Source organism: Rhinolophus ferrumequinum, chromosome 4 (genome assembly GCF_004115265.2).
Source record: "Rhinolophus ferrumequinum isolate MPI-CBG mRhiFer1 chromosome 4, mRhiFer1_v1.p, whole genome shotgun sequence".
Classification (NCBI taxonomy): Eukaryota; Metazoa; Chordata; class Mammalia; order Chiroptera; family Rhinolophidae; genus Rhinolophus; species Rhinolophus ferrumequinum.
Window position 1 is genome coordinate 39,176,880 of NC_046287.1, and position 22,190 is coordinate 39,199,069.

General features: G+C 33.5%; 1 protein-coding gene across 1 annotated transcript in view; it reads left to right on the forward strand.

Annotated features, from left to right (window-relative positions):
- The window catches only part of GPC5 (glypican 5), a 1,202,777-nt gene that overhangs the window by 586,288 nt on the left and 594,299 nt on the right, over positions 1 to 22,190 (forward strand). The window contains exon 7 of the mRNA XM_033104955.1: positions 19,153 to 19,309. Within this exon, the coding sequence (XP_032960846.1) occupies positions 19,153 to 19,309 (157 nt within the window). The remainder of the gene's footprint in view (positions 1 to 19,152; positions 19,310 to 22,190) is intronic.

Sequence of the window (22,190 nt, forward strand, 5' to 3'; positions counted from 1 at the left end):
ACACGGCAGCTTTTAAGTTTCCATTTCAAATCATTTTACTAATATTTTATTTTTTTATGAATATCTTCATTTTTTCCAGGAAGTAATGATAAATGCAGGAATGATAAGACAATTTTATTTCTCTGTTTTCAATATTCATTTCAGTGTTACTAGGTTATTTTTCTGTATCCTAGTGTATTTTTGACATGAACACCATCTTATAGTCATAAAGTTTTGTTTGATTTCCATCATCACTATGTACTCAAACTCTGTTTTGAATTTGTATTCAAAGATAAAATAGGTCTCTATGTATAGTTATTGTTTATTACAACAGTATTACCTAAAGAATCTATATCTATTTGTTATGAAATATTTTTGTAAGTAGAAACTAAAGCTAATGTCTCTATGCTACTAAGCTCGTTTCGGACATGGCTTTCCTTAATCAGTCAATTGGTATGACTTCCATATTTTAAACTTAGTCACTTATCATCACACATTACTTTAGTACAGAGAAATATAATTAAGAATGGAGTGAAGAACTTACTTTTGTCTTGTGACCTGGGTACACTTTCGAACCCAATTATCTCAGTGTGAAATATGAGGGAAATGTGAAGAGAATCTCTAGAAATATCATAAACGAGTAATTGTAAATGAAATATCTGCAATGGTGCAAAACCTCTCAAATACTACTCTGGATGTGTAGTTATAGTCATTACTACTTTTGGCCTGTAAAACAGAAGTTATTTTTGAAGAGATCAATGCAATAAAGATGCTTTAAATAAATGGAAGTATTTATTCCTCTAAGGAAGCATTAAGAGAAAACACTTGTCCGAAGAAGTGTGGAGTGACCAAGACAGCAAGAAAGGGGTTACCTTTAAGAGAGTATTTGGTATCATAACTGTTTAACTCTTTTTTCTAATGAATGAATAAAAACTAAAGCTAATATGAAAACCAGCTCTTCCCTTAAAAGTTTAGTATATGGCTCTGGGATGGTTATTTATGATGCTATTGAATAACATGGAGAAACCATAAACCTGTTTTTTTTTAAATTTTGTTTTATTTTTTGGAAACATAGATCATCGGTCTCTTCCTTTTTCTCAAGTAGCCATTTACTCAGACAATGAGTAGTTGGAAATGGTAGTCAAGCTTAGTATAATTGTTTCTTAATTCAAAGATGAAGGACTGTAGAAATGGAGTATTCTTACCTGCTCTTACTTCATTTCCTGCTCTGACATATACACAGGGAGACTGAGGAACGCTCCAGGGCAGGGCCTAATTCTGCCCTACCTTACAACATGAGTTTCACCAGGGCCAGTGCACCAGCACTTATGTAAGTGTGCATGCGTGTGAACACACACGCATGCACACACATGCACTCACATGCAGAAACTGCTTCAGATCTTTCCTGGACATTTCTTTTCCTAGCTCTGAATTCCACATTACTTCATGCACAAAAGCCCTGTACGTACAAAAATATATGTTATAACGCTGGCCTAATTATATTTTAAATACTGTATCATGTTTTCTACGTAAGTAAATCATACATGTTTGTACATGTGTACATCATATGTACATGTAGATATATTTTTGTAATTCTTGTTACATTATATTTTAAATGATTTTACTAAACAAGAAAACATTTTAATTGGAACATGGAGATTTGAAATTTTATCTAATTGACCTAGGAACCTTTCCCTTATGATTTTCCTGCTCTGGGTTCATGTTAACAATGTTTTGCCTCACCCAAGATTATAAATAACTTGTATTTAATGTGTTTGTAATTCTACTTCTAACATTTAAATTTGCAGTTCATCTGTAAATTACTGTGGCAAAATTTACTATTTCCTACCACTAGAATCATTTTTAAATCCTAAGAGTGACCTTTTTCTGAAAAGACCAACTATCTCATCTGATGAGCATGTTCTCTGATTCCTTGCTGTGCAAGAGGAGGGTATAGATGCCTCCAACCTCTCCTCCATGTAAAACTTGTACTCCTTCTTTTATATAGACATAATCCTTCCTCTCCCTATTATTGAATACATTTCCATTGTAACTTCAATCTCACTCAAAAAAAGAATCTTTATTCTATTTTATTGTAGTCAACCTGACGATCCAATTCACATTTTCCTAGGGGTTGCTCATGAGCTGATGGGGACACGTGTTTGGGTGGGGGCTGGGCAGGAGCTCTGGTTTGGATCTACAGCGGTCCTTACTGGCATCCATGGTGTGCCTAACTCCTTTCTGTTCTTTAATGTGAAGTCACACAAGTGACAGCAAAACCTAGCTCTTATTTGGTGTTCACTGAGTCTCTTCTGGACAAAGTGTGTCATCATCTTGAGAGTATTTCTGGGGCATGAAGACCATATTCGAGGGAAAGGATGGGAAAAAGCATGTAGAAAGTTGAACCACATAGCTGTTTTCATTGGTAACTCTTAAATCTTGATTTCTGCTCCTCTTCCCAGTTCTTATGATCCATAGTGGTTTTATGTTGAAAAGCTGCCTGGACCATGACATTGCGTGTACCCAGAGTTGTGGGTCTCCTTTCCCCAACTAAGCCATTAGCATGATCCTACTCATCCTCAGACATCCTAGAAAGTCGTCATAACTTCTTGATGGCTGAACTCCTTTGCTCCCTTTCATTACAGTTACAGCTGTCTCGTCAGTGGCATTATGGCCAGTACAAAGTGAGTATTTTCTGAAAATACATTTGGTTGTAAAATTAAAATATAGAAAAGTCTTAAAATTGGAATTAAGGTAAAGACAATTTCATCTGGTTTCCTTGTTTGATAATCTAATCAAGGCCAAAGAAGAAATCAACTCCATTTCAGCCTTTGTTAGAAGCAACTTGCAACAAATCACACAGCTAAAGACTTTGGACATTGGTCTAGTGATAGCAGCAATATTCCAAATATCCATTGATCTACAGAAATGTAACTCAAAATTGTTTCACAAATGCAAATTAAACAGTAATTACTCTGGTATAATTGTTTTAAAAGGAAATTGTACTTGGAGAAACAGGAATCTTAGGCATTTTGAGGTGCCTTTTGTCTTTCAGGTACTAAGTCTACTTGGGGCTCACACTGGAGTTTTCTAGGTTTTAAAAACAGTGCTTACTTGATCAAGGGCTGATCCATCTGCTTTTAGCAGCCACAGGCTTCTGGGCCTTTTCGGGTCAGAGGAAAATGCCTTCAGTTTCTTCTCAATACCGTAGAGGTGTGAAAACTTAGTTCCAAATCCGCCTCCTCTTGCTTCTGCCTGCAGGCGTTTAATTAGGTGCTTATCCTAACACCTTAGAACACACTTTCTGGATGTGGCTGAATTCCCAAAACCATCACATTTGCTTTTTCTCGTAGTTTTTCCAACTTCTCGAAACTTTTCTGTAAATGAGGCCATGCACACAAGCGTTCTCTCTATGACCTCAACTTCCATTCAGAACAGAAACAGCATCTATTGCTTCTCTTATGGTTTGATAGCATGAATGTTGCCCGCAGACACTGTTTCCAGGATTCTCCTAATCAATATGTCAGTCCATTTCTTTTTTCTGTTTTCAGCTGTCTAATTTTGTTCCTTATATATGATCCTAGAGACACCAAACCTTTTATCCCCTTCTTCAGAATGGCTGAAATATATTGGCGATAACACAATTTGAAAATACTTCAAAACACACAAATTATATCCTTGTTCTGCTTCAATACACTGTAAATACAAGCTATATGGAAGCCTTATGTACTCCAATCAAGTTGATCATGATTAAAAGGAATATTTACCTTTGATACGGATCTTCTTTGGATCACACATTGAGATAATTTGAGAGAGTGAAATACTCTATCTTATCATTTTTTTTAAATGATTGATAAAATGGATAGTGGCCATAATAGAAATTATTAAAACCCCCAAATAGTTCCAAAAATATGTGCCTGTGCTAATTTGTAAATCTAAGGAAGTTCTGAATTTCAAACTTACAGCCTGGAAAACATTTGCAATATTGTTAATTTTATGACAGCTGTGACACTGTTTATTTTATGACATTTCTATATGTAGTTTACTAGAATTTTCAAGACTAAATTTAAAATATGAAAATAAAAAATCAAAGGCAGGGACTTGGACTTTCTTTTCATGTATATTATGTTTTACCAGGAGACTGTGTCTCATTTATGTCATCATGTATATATTTTACAAGTTTGGATTCGAAATGTGTGCCAAAATTTGAATGCCTTACACAATTTTTGAAAAGCAACTATGATATAAAATGCACTGACCTTTTAATTTTTCATTTTGATTGGTTATTGGTTACACCTTTGTAGCTCAGTTGGATTGTAAACAAGTGAAAAAAAACTGAATCTATAAAGGTCAGGAAAGTTTTTGTTAGTGACAAAATTTATGAATAAAAATTATTAAAATTTATACACTTGCTTTCTAAATATCTATTTTAGAAATAGATATCTTTAAAAATTAAATCAAATCATAAATTACCAAATACTGTTTTCTTAATTTTGTTTTAAATAAGCCTTGTTTATTTGTATGTTTTCTAAGACAGTTATATTTCTTCACTGAATATCTTTCAAATTATTATTTTTAAAGATGAATGACATTGTGTTTGCATATATTTACAATAACGATACTGGAAAATCCACAAAGTTTAGTTTTTTATTGTTATTCAACGTATGTTTATATAGTTCCTGGAATACAATGACTTAATAAAAAATATTCATTTATCAAAATTGATATTGCAAAAGGAAATATAAACAAACAGTATAAATAAGCCTTCAAAGAAGGATAGAACCTATTCATGTAATAAAATCTTAGCTATTCTTAGAACAGTCTTCCAGAGTTATCCGCCCTCCCACCTCACTCTGTACATAATGGAAAAGAAAGTTCTCTTTGGTGTAGAATTATTCTTGAGCTCAAGTAAGAAAGGAAAAGATAACTGAAAAGAGCTGGGTATTACAACTGATGGGAACAGTCAAGTCACATTGTTCAGCAGCACTTATTGCTAGAAAATGTTTAGGAAAAGCCCCTTTTACTTAAAATTACACAGCAATAGAGAACATGACATTGGGAAAATGAGAAAAAAAGAAAGTATAGGCAGGGGTATTGCTGTTACAGCAGACCAGGTGACAATGAGAAGTAGAGATCAGGTGTAGAAAGCAATCAACACTCTTGAGATTTGAGAATGGGGAAAGCGGAAAATCGAATAGTTCGCTAGAATGGGTAAAAATGGTCACCTGCATGTCAATAATATATAGATTCTGAAGAGACTGTTTTAGGCAAACACACAGAGGGTCTCCACTGTGTGCATGAGTCATTTGAAAGTCTGGTGGCAAGGAAGAGAAACAAACCATTATATTTACCAATGCCAGTCTGGGGGTGAAGGGAGGGCTAAAACAAAAATTCAGAGATCCTTACTCTAGGTGATAGAGCTTTATTTAAGTATTTTATGAAGGAAAAAGGCATACTAGTGGAAGAGTAAAATAGGTAATTATTTGAGATGGAGCCACAGGAAGTTAGTTTCTAACATAGCTTTCAATGACCCTACCCCTTAGTATTCATGCCCTGTGTGATCCTCTCTCCTAAGTGTAGGCTGGACCTAAAGCCTTGTTTCTAATGAACAGAATACAGCAAAAGTATCAGATGACACTTCTGTGATAGGCTTTAAAAACTATGACTTGTATCTTGTCAAACCTCTCCCTCTCATGCTGTTACTCTCTTGCCCTTCTGCCTGTTTTGCTATGATAGAGAGAGATGCCATGGTGTGATGTTCTTTATGGAGAGGCCCACCTTGCAAGGTAGTAAGGGAATCCTCAGTCGGACAAGTTGTGAGGAACTAAATCCTACCAACAACCATGTGTGTGAGCTTGGAAATGAATCTTTCCCTGTTAAGTCTCGAGATGACTGCATTCAAACAGCTGCCTGACACACACACACCTGTGTTGTGCACATACACATGTTGTGCACATGTGTTGACACACAGACTATCACACGCACAGCCTAGCGCGCGCGCGCGCACACACACACACACACACTTCTCTTTCCCATTTTTATTGTTAGCACCCTCCTGGTTTAGAGCTAAAACTGACAATACAGAAAAGGAGTCAGTGACGATACCTAAATGACTTTGAATTGGCAATCTTCTTCCTTTATATTTAAGTGAAGTTTTGGAGGGATAAGGTTTTCCATCCAACCCTTAAGTAAAACTGTTTAATCAGCTGGTTATAGTATTTTTCCTAATATTTAGAAAGAATCAACTGCACAGAGGAATTAGCAATATTATTTGGGAAAGGATTATGACTGAAGGAAGAAGTGACTGCATATGCTAGGAAAGTCTGGGTGAACAGCTAAAAAAAATTAAATGACAGATGCTGAATGTGTGAACGAGAAAGAAAGACTGAGGGGATAAGAGCAGCATTAAAAGGAAGCTAGTTTGCTCCGAAAATAGAGTCTCATGCTGCCTCTGGCATATATATTAAAAGATACGAATATCTGATTTTTAAATGAACATATTAGCACTTATAGTACGAAATTAAGTCTTACAACAATATTGAAATTGTCAGGCTCATTTTAAATTATCCACTATTATAACTAAATAAGGTTCTTCTAAATAGGGTTCAAGAACCAGAAACATATATAATGGTGCTGAGGGTTCAGTAGGTTAAAGATTAATATTCTTGAATCAGCATAATAAAACTAAACATCCAAGCACCAGGCATAGGTCTAGAAGAGCAGATGCATCAAAGTAGATTCCAGCTATCCAGGGGCACTCACCTAGTATAGGGACATGGGCAAAACATCAAGTAAACCCTCATAAAACCACTGTGATTGACGTTCAAAATTGAAATGCATGAAGTTTGTATTGACCCACAGACGGTTTTCTGTATTGCTTAAAATTTTATAATGAGGATGAATTATTTACATAATAGTAAAAAGCTATTTTTGTAATTTTAAAATAGGAAATACACAAATGCCCCCAAGAGCAATGAAGAACGTTATCTTTGGCAATATTCATAAAACCAGGAAGTTATTGGGCTAATTTGAGTCTCCAGCAAAATTTTCAGTCCCTGATGAAACGTAACCTAATGCTGAGGTGCTAAGGTCTTCATTTACCCATGCTCCATCCGGTGATTTTTTTACTTCCCCGGTTAAAATGTTGTTCTTGAGATTAATCTTCCTCTTGTCTTTAAAAGCCTATGGCATATTTACTCACTCAGGTCTACGATGGTCTTCACGGTTTCTGCTGGGTGTTTTGACAAAAGATTCTGATATTTCTGTCATTCACTTCAGAAGAAATGCTTCAGTTCTTCAGGCTAAAGAAAGATTATCCCAGATAGAAGGATTACATTTCAAGAAGCAATGACGTTCATTGAAAACACAACCTTAAAATACTGACACAAGAGCACATTTTGAAAATCTGAATGAGCTCTGTCTATTATAGAAGCTCTATCTATAATTAATATATTTCCCACAAAAAATTCAAAGCACAGATGGATTACCTGGTAAATTCTTCCAAAAATTTAAGGAATAAATAAGACTAATCTTACACAAGCAACTTTAAAAATAAATACAAAAGAGAGACCACATGCCAACTTGTTATCGGAAGGCAGGAAATATTGACACCAAATATCTGACAAAGGTGTTTAAAAGAATTTATAGGGAATATTTACCATGAAATAGACATGAGAAATAGGGGTAAAGATAATAACTTTTGCTACATCTATAGTGTCAAAACATACTTACATGTATATAAAGTTCCTCAGGATTATGGATATATAATGGAAGAAGTCAGAATAGTGTTATTTTTGTGAGAAAAAAATGGCTAAGGCAGAAAAGAGCCTTCTGAAAGGCTGCTAATATTCTGTATCATGATATTGGTGGTCACATGGCTGAATTCATGTAAAAAATTATTGAAGTTGTACACTTATGATTTATGCACCATTTAGTACGTAACTGTACTCATTTGTTAGGGCTACTATAATAAAGTACCATGGACTGGGTAGCTTAAAACAACAAATTTATGTGTCACAGTTTTACAGGCTAGAGGTCTGAAATCAAGTGGGAAAATCTGTCCCACGTCTCTCTCCTTGCCCCTGGATACTTACTGTCAATCATCGGCATTTCTTGCCTTGTAGATGCATCAGTCCAATCCTCCATCTTCACATGCATTCTCCCAGTGTCTCTTCATGCAGTTTTTCATTTCTGCATGCCTGTCTCTGTGTTCAAATTTCCCCTTTTTATAAGGACACTAATCACACTGGATTAGGGCCCACCCAAATGACCTCATTTTAACTTGATTACCTCTGTAAAGACACTATTTCCAAATATGGTTGCATTCTTAGGTACTGGACTGTAGGACTTAAATATGTATTTTTGCAGAAACACAATTCAACCCCATAGAAATGTCATAAGAAATTTATACTGTATATATTTTTTTAAATTCATAAGTTAAATCTATCAGAGAAAGAAATAGAATTGAAATGGAGGTCAAGGAGGTCTGCAAAGAGCCTTGATGATTTAATACCTATTTATAAACCAAATGTTAGAATGGCTTGAAATGTATTAGAATTGAAAATTTTAGAGCTATGAGACACATTTAGGAACTTCCAGCCTTTTCTTTTTTCACCTGAAATATTTAGGTTCAGCAGGTTAAATGATTTAAGGTCACACATTTCAATAGTTAATAGAAACATCTGTTCTAGAATCCCAGGGAAACATCCTCTTAACTCCAGCTCAGGACAAACATAGACTCAAATTTCATCCATTTTTCTCAAATTATTTCTAGAATATTAAGGAAAATCATATTCCCTTAATTCTCATTTGACATACATTTGTCCATATTTTTATAGTTTATGTAAAGAAAGCTAGATTAAGGGATTTTCACTGCAAAGGTGAAAAGCAGAATGACATCTGTGAAGATATAACTCTCGTTGCCATCTGGCATACACCAGGGTGTCATACTAAATGGGATCAGAATGAGTTTTTGGAAGTAAACCTTTAATAGACTGGGAAACTTTAGGGGGGGTCTTCCATAGAATGTCTTAATAGAGCATTTGAGAATGAATTCTGCACATCTGGCTAATGAAAGAAATCTAGATTAGTTGCCAAAACCAGGTTTTAAATGAATTTGTGCAATCTTTCACATTTCTTTCAAAAAGGCAATGGAAATTTTGATGAAGTAACAAATGAAATCTTTTATAATCAGAGTCCTTGCATTGGCAATGTATCATGATTTATGTCTCCCTCTCTCCCTCTGTCCCTCTCTCCCTCCTGTCTTATTGCTTTTTAAATTTCTTTTCATGGCATCAGTCTTATTCAGATAAATGGTTAAAGGACAATGGTTACAACACATAACAGTTGATTGCCATATAGCTGTTAGAAACGCATTTAGATTTTTTAAAAAGTGGCAAGGAAAGATCTAAGTTAATAATGGAAAATGTTAATTCCTGTATTTTTGATAGAAATTACATGACCTTTCTGTCATTGGAGATAACTGAGCTGCTAGTACGACATTTCTGTTCTTTATGACTAAGCCAGGTAAAGCAAAATGTAGCAATGAGTTGAGGGAAGAAAACCACTCATTTCATAACATGTAAAATGTATCTATATCATTAACTAGAAAATGTATTTAAAGTTAAAACAACCTTTATAATATGGGTCCTGATTTACTTTTATATAGTGTTTAATAGAAGTCTGATTTACCAGATGATGCATTTTCTAGAATTCATCTTCAATCAATCCATCTATGTTTTGGAGTGCTTTCACTTGTTTTCCTCAAGGAAAGTAGATGTTCAGTTTTGTTATATCCTTGACTTGGAAGTTTGATTGCTACGCCCTGTAATGTCAACAGGATGATATGGCGTAGCTAGGCAAATGGCTAGGCATGTTTTTAGCAGAAAGTTACTAATACTTTTGCATGTTGCAACGCCCATACCAGGCAGAGGTAGTTTCCTGAGGTAATGCAGGGCACACGTAACTGTACATTTGGGGCAAATTTTCATGATAGTCCATACTACTCTGGCGCATATTTAAACATTCCCCATGCATATAAAGACCTACTTGAAGAGATGCAGGCTTTTTTGGAATGTTAAAAAAAATATATTCCTCAATGATAAACCACACAAAGAATAATGTAAATTTACTCTGTAACTAAGAAATGCAAAATAATGAAATTATTTAATATCTGATCATTCTTATTTCGAATGTCCTTTAATTTCAGTTATAGACTAATCTGAATCAGTTAGCAACCTGGATGGTTACTGTTCTGTCATATTTGTAAGTGCCAATATGTATATGTGATTTATGTGTATGTATGCTGGTGAATATGTGATAATGATTTAGAAAGTTATTAATAAATTATCTTAGAAGTAAAATAATGACATCAAAAAATACTCATTTTTTATATAATTGTTATAATCATGTCCTGTGTAATTCAATATTTGACTGAGAAATTTGTACTACACATCTACTTATTCTATTAAATACGGTACATGTTTTTAGTTTACTTATGACCTCCACTTTCCTTCTTCTATTGTCTTGCTGCAGGGTCATTATACATTCCTTGCTCACAAAATATCCTTGTTTCTTCCCCTATCTAGCCATTGATTGTTGATACATTTCCAGCTACATTAGCATGGATATTTTGGTAGAAGGCTCTGGCAATAACTCTGGGGTTGTCTTGTAAGAAAGTTTTTTTGTTTTTGTTTTTTTTCTTCTTCGCCAATTCTCCTCAGGTTTTCTTATAGATGTTTTGCAAGAGCCACGGGAGAACTGATAATATTTGGTATGCACACTTCCTCTTTTTGTCCTACAATTTTTTGAGTTCTGTTTGAGGTTTGGTTTATTTCTGTTTCCATTTTATTTCTGCACTTAACCATTAGCTTTTAGTTTTCACTCTCCTGTGAGGTCCAATTTAGAGTTTGGACGAGGACCCACATTAATTATAAATGTATCTGGTCACTTTTGATATGACAGATTGGGAGATGAACTGGCCATGCTTTGAGTTGGAGGTAAGAGATCAGGCATGGTAGAAAAGCAACATACAGAATTTTATTATGGGAACAAGAACAAATGACTTATTTAGAGTATTAAGACCAGAGAGTTAATGTAATAAGCCTCTTCTAAATTCAGTATTCTATTTACAAAATCACAAGACTTTTGTAAATTGCCAGACTGCATTGCATATACCAAATACCAACAGAACAGTGACCTTTCAAATTACTAGCACAACAGAAGCCAAGATCAGAAACCTCAAACATAAAGAAAACACTGACACAAAATTCTTCAGAAATGACTTCTGTGTCTGGTCAACTTAACATAACAAGACACATTGTAAAATATGTTTGGCTTTTAAGTAGAATAGTCTATAATGGTTTAGCTGCTTTGGAAAATATAAATTTGGAGATTTGTGCTAGGTTACGTGGATAAACTACTTTCTAAATTTGAAAAAAGAGAGTGGGAAAGTTTGATATAAGAAAAATGTGTAAAAGATGACTGTAATAGTGAGGAAGGTGAAAATATGGTGGAGTGCGTTGGGGTGTAGATGAGTTGTAGTTTTGGGGAAAGGGAAGTTACGTTGCAAAAAAATAATGAGAGCATGTTATATAAAGAGTTTTTTTTTTTTTAAGGCCTCATTTGAAAATGTTACTGAGCTATTTTAAACATACATCATGAGAAATTTTGAATCAGAGTTCTACTTTTAAAATGTTATAAACTTCTATTGTTTTCTTATTTCCCATATAATTCTTTATAGGTTTCACTTAAATTTATGAAAATGAAGATACCAATAGCTTTATAACAAAACTAAGCTCATACATATGTATATATCTGCATGTACATATATATAGAGAGAAATTTTTCAGTCTATTCTTAAAATGTATTATGTGGAGAGCTTTTATTAATGATGAAAATAAAGTACAATTTTTTTCTATATCTTCAGTTTCTGGGTTGGAAAATTTTGTGTCAACATTTTTATTTTCACTTACATATTTTTATCAATAATATAAAATTATAAAAAAACAGATTTTTACCATGTCTACATTTGAATAAATAACTACAGATGCATATAGAATGACTAAGATTTTCTAAACACATATTTACTGCTTGTATATCTGTGTAAATGATTGCAAGAGGATAGAGGAAATATTTTAGAGACATATCCTTATATGTAGAATTTTGAAGCTCATTCAGTTGCTTTCGCATTTGGAGATTTTTGAATGTGATGAATATGTTTCTCTTTCACAGCAAACGTGTTGTGTATGTGAGCCACTTATATTCGGATTTTATTGTGTTTGAAAGGCTATCGCAACTGTGGGATATAGCCAGACAGTAAAAAGCAAATTGAGTCTACTGAGAGATTAATTCACCAGCTGAAAGAAATACATTTGCCTTAGAGTCATCAGATATTCTACCCACCAAACTCATTCTCCTACATAGCATCCTTAATGAGCTTCCTAAACCAATTAAACATAAGCAGGAAGCATCAGTCATCAAAACTGACTATTTTCAGCTAATCAGCTGAATGCACAAGCTGTGTGCCATTGAGGAAAGGAGGAACACCCTCAAACTTGTGTTATTTTGCACTCCATCCTCACTTTGTTGACTTCTCAATTTTATGGATGCAGTGTCTTACACAGAATGCTGTAAATGAGCTTCGTGCTTTATAGTATATAAATGTCAACTCTTGCATTATTATTCAGTAGAATAAAAAGAGTTTTAATGGGCTTAAGTGATTTGCTTAAAGGCACACAATTAATGTATGACTGGGACTCAAAATCATGCCTTTTCCTCTATTGTTTTATATATGTATACATATATAAAACAATAGAGGAAAAGGCGATATATATAGGCTTTTTATCCTTCATGACAGGGTTGAAGTGTTCAAAACACCATCGTCTTTACATTTGGGCAGACTCAGAGAGAGCCAAGGCAGGATGAGGACGGAGAGAGACACTTTTACTGCCATGTGAGCTCCCTTCTTTAAAGACAGAATAAGGGGATGGATGTCAGTTCCTACTGGTTATAATGATATAGATAAGAAACCATTACTGAGCACTTAACAATATGCTAGCATTTTATATTATTTAACCAAAATAATAACTCACAAAACCTTCCAAATAGAGATTTTCCCATTTTACAGATGCAGAAAATGTAGACCGTGAGCAGTAATGTTAAATTTATTTGGGGTTTTAAGTTTTGAAAAATTCTTATGACATGTTCTATATTTTATGAATATATGGAACAGCTATTCATGTATGTGGTGAAAATGAAGAGATTTTTTTACAGTATGTGGCATGAGTGTATCTACTATAATATGATTGATTTTCATGTGTCATTTATAGAAATTGGCTTCATTATTCTATAGTCATTTTATTTGTGTATGTTCCTTTAATTGTGCACATGTGAAAATCCTTTTGTTTTATTAAAGTCAGTGGGGAATGACTCCTCTTTGATGAAAGTTGTTTAAGAGTAGAATGTGAAATAACACTTGCTCATGACAGTGAAGCAAACAGAGCTGGGTTGTGGTGGGAAATGATTTGTATGCTGTCTCTGGAAGGCTTTGGGAGAGGAGATGATTGAAAAGCGCTGATTCTCTGTGAAAGAATAGTGGGAAATTTCATTACCTGATGACCCAAATTCTGAAGCTAAGTTTCCCTTACAAAAAATATTTTTTTTGCACAAATCAATTATTTGAAAATATTTCTATGTATTCATTAAAATTGGGACATCCCTTTTCTTTTTAGTTTATAGTGATTAGTATCGCAAACAAGTATATCTGGGAAGTATTTCTTCATATGATTTTTCAAGGTCAAATTGTTGTTTACACAGCTTCTTTGATGTCTCCAGAAGCTCAAGAATAATATTGTTTTAACTTATTTCTTGTTAAGGATTAAACAGAAAAATAATTTAGCAAGATCACAAAACTACACCTTTAGTCTATTTTTCCTTTTTATTTGATTTCAGATTATTTCTTTTATCTTGTTGCATGTTCATAAATGCTAACTTTGAAATAAAGTAAGGTATATATTGAATTGAGTACTTTTTAAGCACTAAAACTATGTCTTCTCATTTGTTATGAATGTATATCCTTCAAATACGTAGATGTTTCATAGTATGTGCTCAATAAATGTCATTGAATGAATAATGAACCAATCTGCCTGTCAGTAAGAATAAATCCAAAGTTATTCTGGAATATTACAGACTCTAAAGATTGTTGTGAAAGTAAAATCATTTTACTAACTTAGTAAAAAAGACAGGGTAAATATATGTAATAAATTATTTTCAAATTTAAAATAAACTATGTTTATTTAGCATCTACAATGTACAAATCCCTGTAGTCATGATGGGGTGTATAAAGATGATTAAATCATGGTCTCAGCTTTGAGAAACTTACCATTAAGTCAGGAGAGTGAAACGTGCTCAAGAAAATTAAGTGTCAGTAAACGTTACACTTATTTAAAAGATCAAAGAAATATTTATGGAATAGAATAAAAAAGATATTTGAGTTTAAACTTGAAATGAGATACGATACGATGAGTTAAGGAAGAGAAAACAGGGTATTCCATGTGGAGGAAAAACAAGAATGGGAAATGAGAGTGTAAAACAAGTATAAACAAAATTGCAAACTATAAATTCACACAATTTCTGTTGGAAAATCGCACTGAATGCTCTGTGGGAGAATTTGAGTGCTGGGGGACTGTGTTTAGACATCAGTTCTTTAAAAAGTGTATTATATGGGACCTTGACTGCAGGCTTAATTTGAACTTTTTATAAGGCCTCATTTCCAAAAATATGTCAATGGGTGTTGAGTGAGGGGAGGGGTTAATTTGTCTACATAAATTTGTAAACTGTGAGGTGAATCTCAACTAAACAAAATTGCTTATCGTAAGATTCTTGATATGTCTTTAGTTCATGGATAAAACAAGGGGACGTAATATGAATTTCCCAAACACTTTACCGCCAGACCACATTCTATGACTCATCTATCTGGAGTGTTATTTTTCTTCCAGATACATGTTGGGAACCAGTGGTTTTTGACAATAAAGAGTCACAAAGAGCATTAAGGCAGAGAAATGACATGGTGAAAGCACTATTAGGGAAAAATAATATGGAGGTAGTGCTTGGGAGAGGCTGAAATCCCCTGCAATGAAGGAGTTGGGAAGATAAGTGGTAGTGATACATTAATAGTAGAGATGAATGGTTCTATTTTAATATACAAAGTAGTATAGTACAATTTATATCCAATCGCTGCTTAGATACTAACTACAGAATAACAAGGGCTACAAATAGACTTGTGTGTAATTTGTATACAAATGAGAGCGCAGTCTGTCAGGATGGGTTCCCAAAAAGAGACTAAAAAGAAAGAACAAAGGATTTACATTATTACCTGAAACATGTATGTATGTATGTATGTATGTATGTATGTATGTGTTATCTATCTATCTGTCTATCTGTCTATCTATCTATCTGTCTAGCTATCCATCTATCTGAAATACGAAGAGAAAGATGAGCAAGCTCTGAAGAAATCAAAATAGTTTAGTCCAAAAGATGTGGGATTTTGAATAAGGATCTTACTGTGAAAAGTCTACTATTTTTGTTGGTTAGAAAGTTGTTAGGAATTTTTACCAATTAAGTTTTATTATAATTGTGAAGGTGAAAATGAACACTTATGGATGTGTGATGATTGAGAAGTAAGGAAATGAGCATTACAAAGCAGAACCTGCATGCAGAGGAGACAGAGATACTGACCTTACTAGCAGCAGATGGGGTTATTGGGGACCCTGGAACATGAATCAGATGGATAAATTGATCATAGGAAACAACAGTTATATCTCAGAGATTTGGAAAACAGTGAAAGGGAATGTAAAAAGGCAGAGAAACTGAAAAGTAGATAAAACGCCAAATCCGATAGCTTATTTCCAACAGCATAATCTTCTCAGCAAGCTGGTGTTTTATGGATATGTTAACCACTTTTTCTGAGGAATATGTTAGAGAATCAAAAGAGACTAGACAGAAACTGCCTTGAAGTAAGCATAGCCCATTTGGAGGTTAGAGAGTGTATTAATTTTCTGTTGCTGCATAGTGAAATCCCACACATGTAGCAGTTTAAAAAAATGTCCATTTATGAACTCATAGTTCTGGAGGGTATCAATCCAGATGGGCTCACTGCTCAGGCTTCTCTGCTCAGAGTCTCATACTCACAAGCCTGAAGTCAAGTTCTCAGACAAGCTTGACACAGTTAGGGGCTTTGGAAGAGAATCTTCCTTTGGGCTCAGCTAAGTTGTGGGCAGAATTCAGTTTTAGGAATGAGGGCTGGATTCCGTGCTGGCTATGAGGTGGATCACTCTCAGCTCCTAGAGGCTGCTAGTCGTTCAGATCCTTGCCACAGGACTTTGCGCAGAATCTCTCACAAACCCTCGCACAGCATATAAGTTTACACTTTCAAGGCCAACATCATGATCTCTAAAGTCCAATCTTCCTTCCTCCCTCCCAAAGCTTCAAATCTCTGACTTCAACTGATGGCCAGAGAAAATGTCCTGCTTTGAAAGAACTCATATACTCCACATAAAGTAATCACCCTTTTGATGGAATCAAAGTCAACTGATTAATTACCTTAATTACATTTGTAAATTTCCTCTTGCCATGCAATATAGTGGATGTGACAGTGGCATCATATTCACAGTCCCAAGGTAGAAAATTTAGGGACCTATTATATGATTCTGCCTACCACAGATAGTTCAAATTAAATTAAAATATGGTTCTTAAAAATGTGAATTCACATTCCTTAGATGTGTCTTAGGGTGTAACTGAAATGACCTAGAAAAGAAATGTAAAAAACAACAGTTTTTTTTTCCCCAAAAAATATGTTCTCTAATATCTTTACCAGTTAATATAAATAAATGAATAATGCTCTGACATATAATGTATTTAATTGCTATCAACCAAAATCAATTTCTTAAAATACAAGTTTTGTTTTACATGCACTATCCTTCTGTTTGCATTTTTGGGTTCAAATTCATTGGGTTGGGTTTTTGTGACTTATACATTGTAATAGTTGTTCCTGAGATTCTGTCTTTGTTGTGGCCAAGGTACCAGTAAAATATTATAATAATTAGGGAAGAAAAGGGAAAATAAAATAAAAATGAGAAACTGTTATTACAGAATGTCTCTAGCAAAACGGGATAGACATCACGAGCAAGTCTGGCTTTTGTTATATTTGTCAGGCAATACTTTGAAAAAATGTAATCTAGTCATGTAATTGAATTCTTTATCAAAAAAGTCTTTCACGTAATGTGTTATGGGTATTTAAATAACACTCTAATAGAATATATAATAAAATAGATATAATAATCAAAATATCAAAGTGTTTTAATTTTTAATGTCCCCACACTGTACAGAATTATATATATACCTGAGCCATATACACACACACACATATATATGTATTTCTAACAATAAGAACAATGGCTCAGGTATATTATCGTCCCTATTTTAGATATGAGGGAACTGAGTTATTCAGTAACTTGCACTATAGCCTATGTCTGATGGTTACTATATGTCAGAATCAGGATTCAAATCTAAGTATGTTGGACCTCAGAGACCAAGCTCTTTGTGATTACTCTAAATAACAAATGTTAAATCTTATAAAATAATACCATTAGTCTTCCTTTCCATTTTCAGATTTTGAATTTGTGTGTGTTTTTTTCCTATCTGTATCTCCTCATTGCCTTACTATCCTTCCCGAAGTAACATACACATTAGTGCATTAAACATCGTGAAGAGGCTTTGTTTCACTTAACTTTGCCTAAATTCATTTCACCATGAGAGAAGCCTTTTTAAAATTAATATTTTTAGTACAATTTGGAAAATGCTGATAAACAGAAATAAATTCTGATAAGAATTTTGAAATTATTGTCAAACTGTTTTAGCATTTTATTTTTGTTTGGGGAAAATGCATGTTAAGGAACTGTAATATTTCAGAATTTGTAACCAATTTTGTTTTAATTTTGAAAGGTGATGAATTGTTAAAATCTAGTTGCTTAGTGTAAGTGTTCTTAAATGCCAAACATATTCGTCTTGGGTATACTGAGAATATTTCACTCTGTTTTTCAGTATGAAATGCTCTACTTGGGTTGTATGTTTAATTATTGTCTGCTAATCAATGCTATTATTTAGAATATCTCTTAAAAGTAACAACCCTAATACTTTCATAAAGCACCCTGAACATTTAAATGCCCATTAAGTGTTCAGCAGAGGTACATTTCATTCATAATATAGTAGTACCCTCTAGTGCTCATGCTTGGGCATGGGTTTTGCAAATTGCCTTAGAGGGGTAAATATCATATATTAGATCATTTTACTCAGCTTTTGCTTTAAGTGAGGTATTCTATTATTTATGACAAAACCTCTTTGAAAAGGAGTTCAGGCATTTATAATATTATTCAAAAGTATTACCAGCTCTTCCATGCTCTAGGGAAATGGCTATTCCATCTATTTTGCTCATAAAAGTAAATGAGAACCAAGTACCAAGAAGTTGGTCAAATTTAAGTGATTTGTAGTAATGGAAGTAGAATTTAAGTTTTTTGTTCCAAGGTTCAGTTCTGTGCTATATGTGTTGGACTCTATATTTGATCCAAGAAAGTTTAAAGCTAAAAATGTTTATGTCCAAAATTCTAGATTCTCTTGACTGAATCTTTCTAAAACAACAGTATTCTACTTTTTGAGAAATTTTAGACTGCTGGTTTACAAAACAGCACAATATTACCTATTAGCCAGTATACTGCAAAGGGAGTTCTTTTGTATTGGAGTTTCATTTATCATGATTAAACATCATTTATTCACAAACAAAGGATACTCTAACTGAATTCCATGAGCAAGAAGACCTGGTGTTATTTGCTTTAGAAAGCATTATCCAAAACAAACAAATGAAAAACCAGAAAGTATTATCCAAATTTTATCAAAGAACAAATATGCAGATCATAGCCCCCTTTGGCTGTAAGACCTCGCCCATTATTTATTATCATTTCAGTAGGTTTGATTTTTCTTGTAGACTCGATTTGGTAAGTTGTCTACATGAAAATAGTGGACCCATGTAAGAATAATTCTAATTTCGACATCTATTTCTCAATAACATTCTTAGATGACCTGAATTTGCTCTTAATAAATGTATTTTGTATCCATATTTAGTTGTTACAGGGTAGGTCACCCAAACCCGAGAAGTGGGAACTTCAGATGGGCAGTGGCGGTGGCATGGCTGAGCAGGTCAGCGGGGACTGTGATGATGAAGATGGTTGTGGGGCATCAGGGAGTGGAGAAGTCAAGAGGACACTAAAAGTCACAGACTGTGAGTGTGTGGTTTTAACACCACTTTTAAAGAATTGATTTTGAAATATAACTAAGGATAATTGTTATTATGAATGCAAATAAATAATGACAGTGAATTTAGAAGCATGTTGGAGGAATTAGAAATGAAAATGTACCTATTTTTAGTTATTTTGGATGTGCATTCTTGGATTTTTGTTTATTTTTATCATATGGCTTTAAATAGAAATTACACTTTTCTATGAAAAACTAATGAATGATTATCAGTTTTGATAATTAAAGGTTTTAAAGTGGGATGATCCTTAGGGCATGAAATAACTGGTATGGTGGATTAAATATCTATTGTTAAATAATGTAAAAACAAGATGGATAAGCCCCACTAAGTAAAAAAGTTCTGCAATTCTTTTTTATTATCATGCCATAATATAAAATATATTTTATTTTATTAGGTATTCAGCATAGTCATATTGCAAAGAAATTGGTTAAATGGTGAGGTGAAAAAAAATTTACTTGGATTTAACTGTTACGAATTTTTCTTCCAAAGTAACTCCAGGCAAACATTAAAATAATTCACTGTGTTTTGACTGTATGTGTTTGAAAACCGTTTCTGCTATTGCTGTACTGGTCACTACCATGAAAATGGAACTGCCAAATTAAAAAAAAAAAAAATCACCACATAAATTTCCTTTCCTGGTCTTAACATACAAAGTGAGGAATATCAGTTCTCTACCCTCCATTGTTATACACATGCATTTGCTCACATGGGTGAGACAACTGCAATTATCTACTGAGAAAGAAGTGTAAAAGTAAACAGAGCAGTTAACTTTCAAGTATTCATTTACCTTAAGTTACACCAAAAGCACGTACTTTATAGAGTAATCTTCTGGACCTGTGCCCTATGTGGAAGCAAGTCTGATAGTCAGCCTCCCTCCTAATCACAAAGGGCTGCTTTGGATCTGTTTGACGTGTCTTTTCGTGACTGGTGGGACATGGATTCATTTACATTTTAGTTCTCCTGTAGTGAATTTAGGACACTACTGTGCTTCAAGCGTCAATACCCCATTTTTTCTAGGATCTTGTTTTGCAAGTCAAACATCTTGGTTAGAGGAATGGAAGCTAAAATAGGTACGGAATCAAAGAGACAATATAAAGAAATATCTTTTCTTGTTAGACAGTAATAAATTTAAGATAGAAGGTAAAAATGCGCTGGAGCAGCAATTGAACAAGGGGCCACAAAATTCCTCAATGTATTAATGCAATTTCCTAGTGAAAATTAAATATCTTCTACTCTTGTAGGAGCAGATAAGGATATATGTTCTTGTTATTGGTTTTAATATAGTTTATCACAAGAGGAAAACCATGTTTTCAATTACTACTAAAATGGACAGGTACGATACAAGCAACTATCTATCAGAATTGGAAAGATTTAAGATATACATGGTTTGCAGCAATTCCAAGCAAACAAAAAAAAGTCCACTTATAAGTGGTTTGCCTATTGTGTTTCTAAGAATTTATAGCTGTTGCCTTTCAATTTTTAATAAGTGGTTAGGAAACCACTGTATATAGCATGCTGAGCTAGACAGGGGTGGGGAGAGAAGTAAAAGGTAGGTCAATTTCTATTTTTGTCATGCATTATAATATTTTTCCTGTGGTTTGCTAGTTTGATATATTGGTAAAGCAAGTTAAACCAGTTTTACATGATCTTAATGACTAAAATATTGTGCTCTAGAAAGTCTACTATGGTATCATTTGTGTTTAGAACTTGAAATACACCACTATTTCTGCCTTACACTTATGTTTATTCTTTATAAAATACCACATAAGTAGAACACAGTTCATTTGTCACCTCAAAAGTGAATGTATTTATTTATTTCTACAATTACAATGAATAAAACTAATATTGTATCCTGTAAATTTAATGATTTTGCTCAATTTCTGAAGATGTTCAAGTTGTTAAGTATTAATCGTTACTTGCACTGATTCTGTTTCTGTTGCTGTTAATTTCAGGTAATATAGGGGTTTATATATATCAATATGTAAAGTTTTACCACCAAAATATTTATGTATCTTTTAGGTATCATTGTGTTTTCATCACCAATGGTATCAAATAATTTAACTTTTTAAACTATCTTTAGCTTTTTAAACTATCTTTATTTATATCCCACCTGTAGACTATTATTAAATGTTAACTGATAGGTTTCTTATAAAAAAACAGCCATCTATACTATGTAGTATTCACTCTTAAGGAACTGAAAATATTTTCCTATTTTAGTTGAATGATTTTAAAATCCCCGTATTATGGAAACTTCTTTTATATTTTTATTGTATTGAATTTGATTCACTTATATAGGTATATATATTTCACTAGTAGCCTGACATTGCAAGATTGAATTTTTTTTATTGAATTTATTGGGTGACATTGGTTAGTAAAATCATAGATTTCAAGTGTACAATTCTATAGTACATCATCTATACATTGCATTGTGTGTTCACCACAAGTCAGTTCTTCTATCACCATATATTTGATCCCTTTTACCCTCTTCCACCATTCCCTTTCCCCCCTTACCCTCTGGTAACCACTAAACTGCTGTCTGTGTCTATGAGTTTTTGTTTGTCTTGTTTGTTTGTTACTTTTAGTTTTATGTCCCAAATATAAGTGAAGTTATATGGTTCCTCATTTTTTCTGTCTGACTTATTTCGTTTAGCATGACAATCTCAAGATCCATCCATTATGTCACAACTGGCAATATTTCATCTTTTCTTATGGCTGAGTAATACTCCACTGTATGCACATATGTACCACATCATCTTTATCCAATAATCTATAGAAGGACACTTTGGTTGTTTCCATGTTTTGGCCACCATGAATAATGCTGCATTAAACATAGGATTACACATACCTT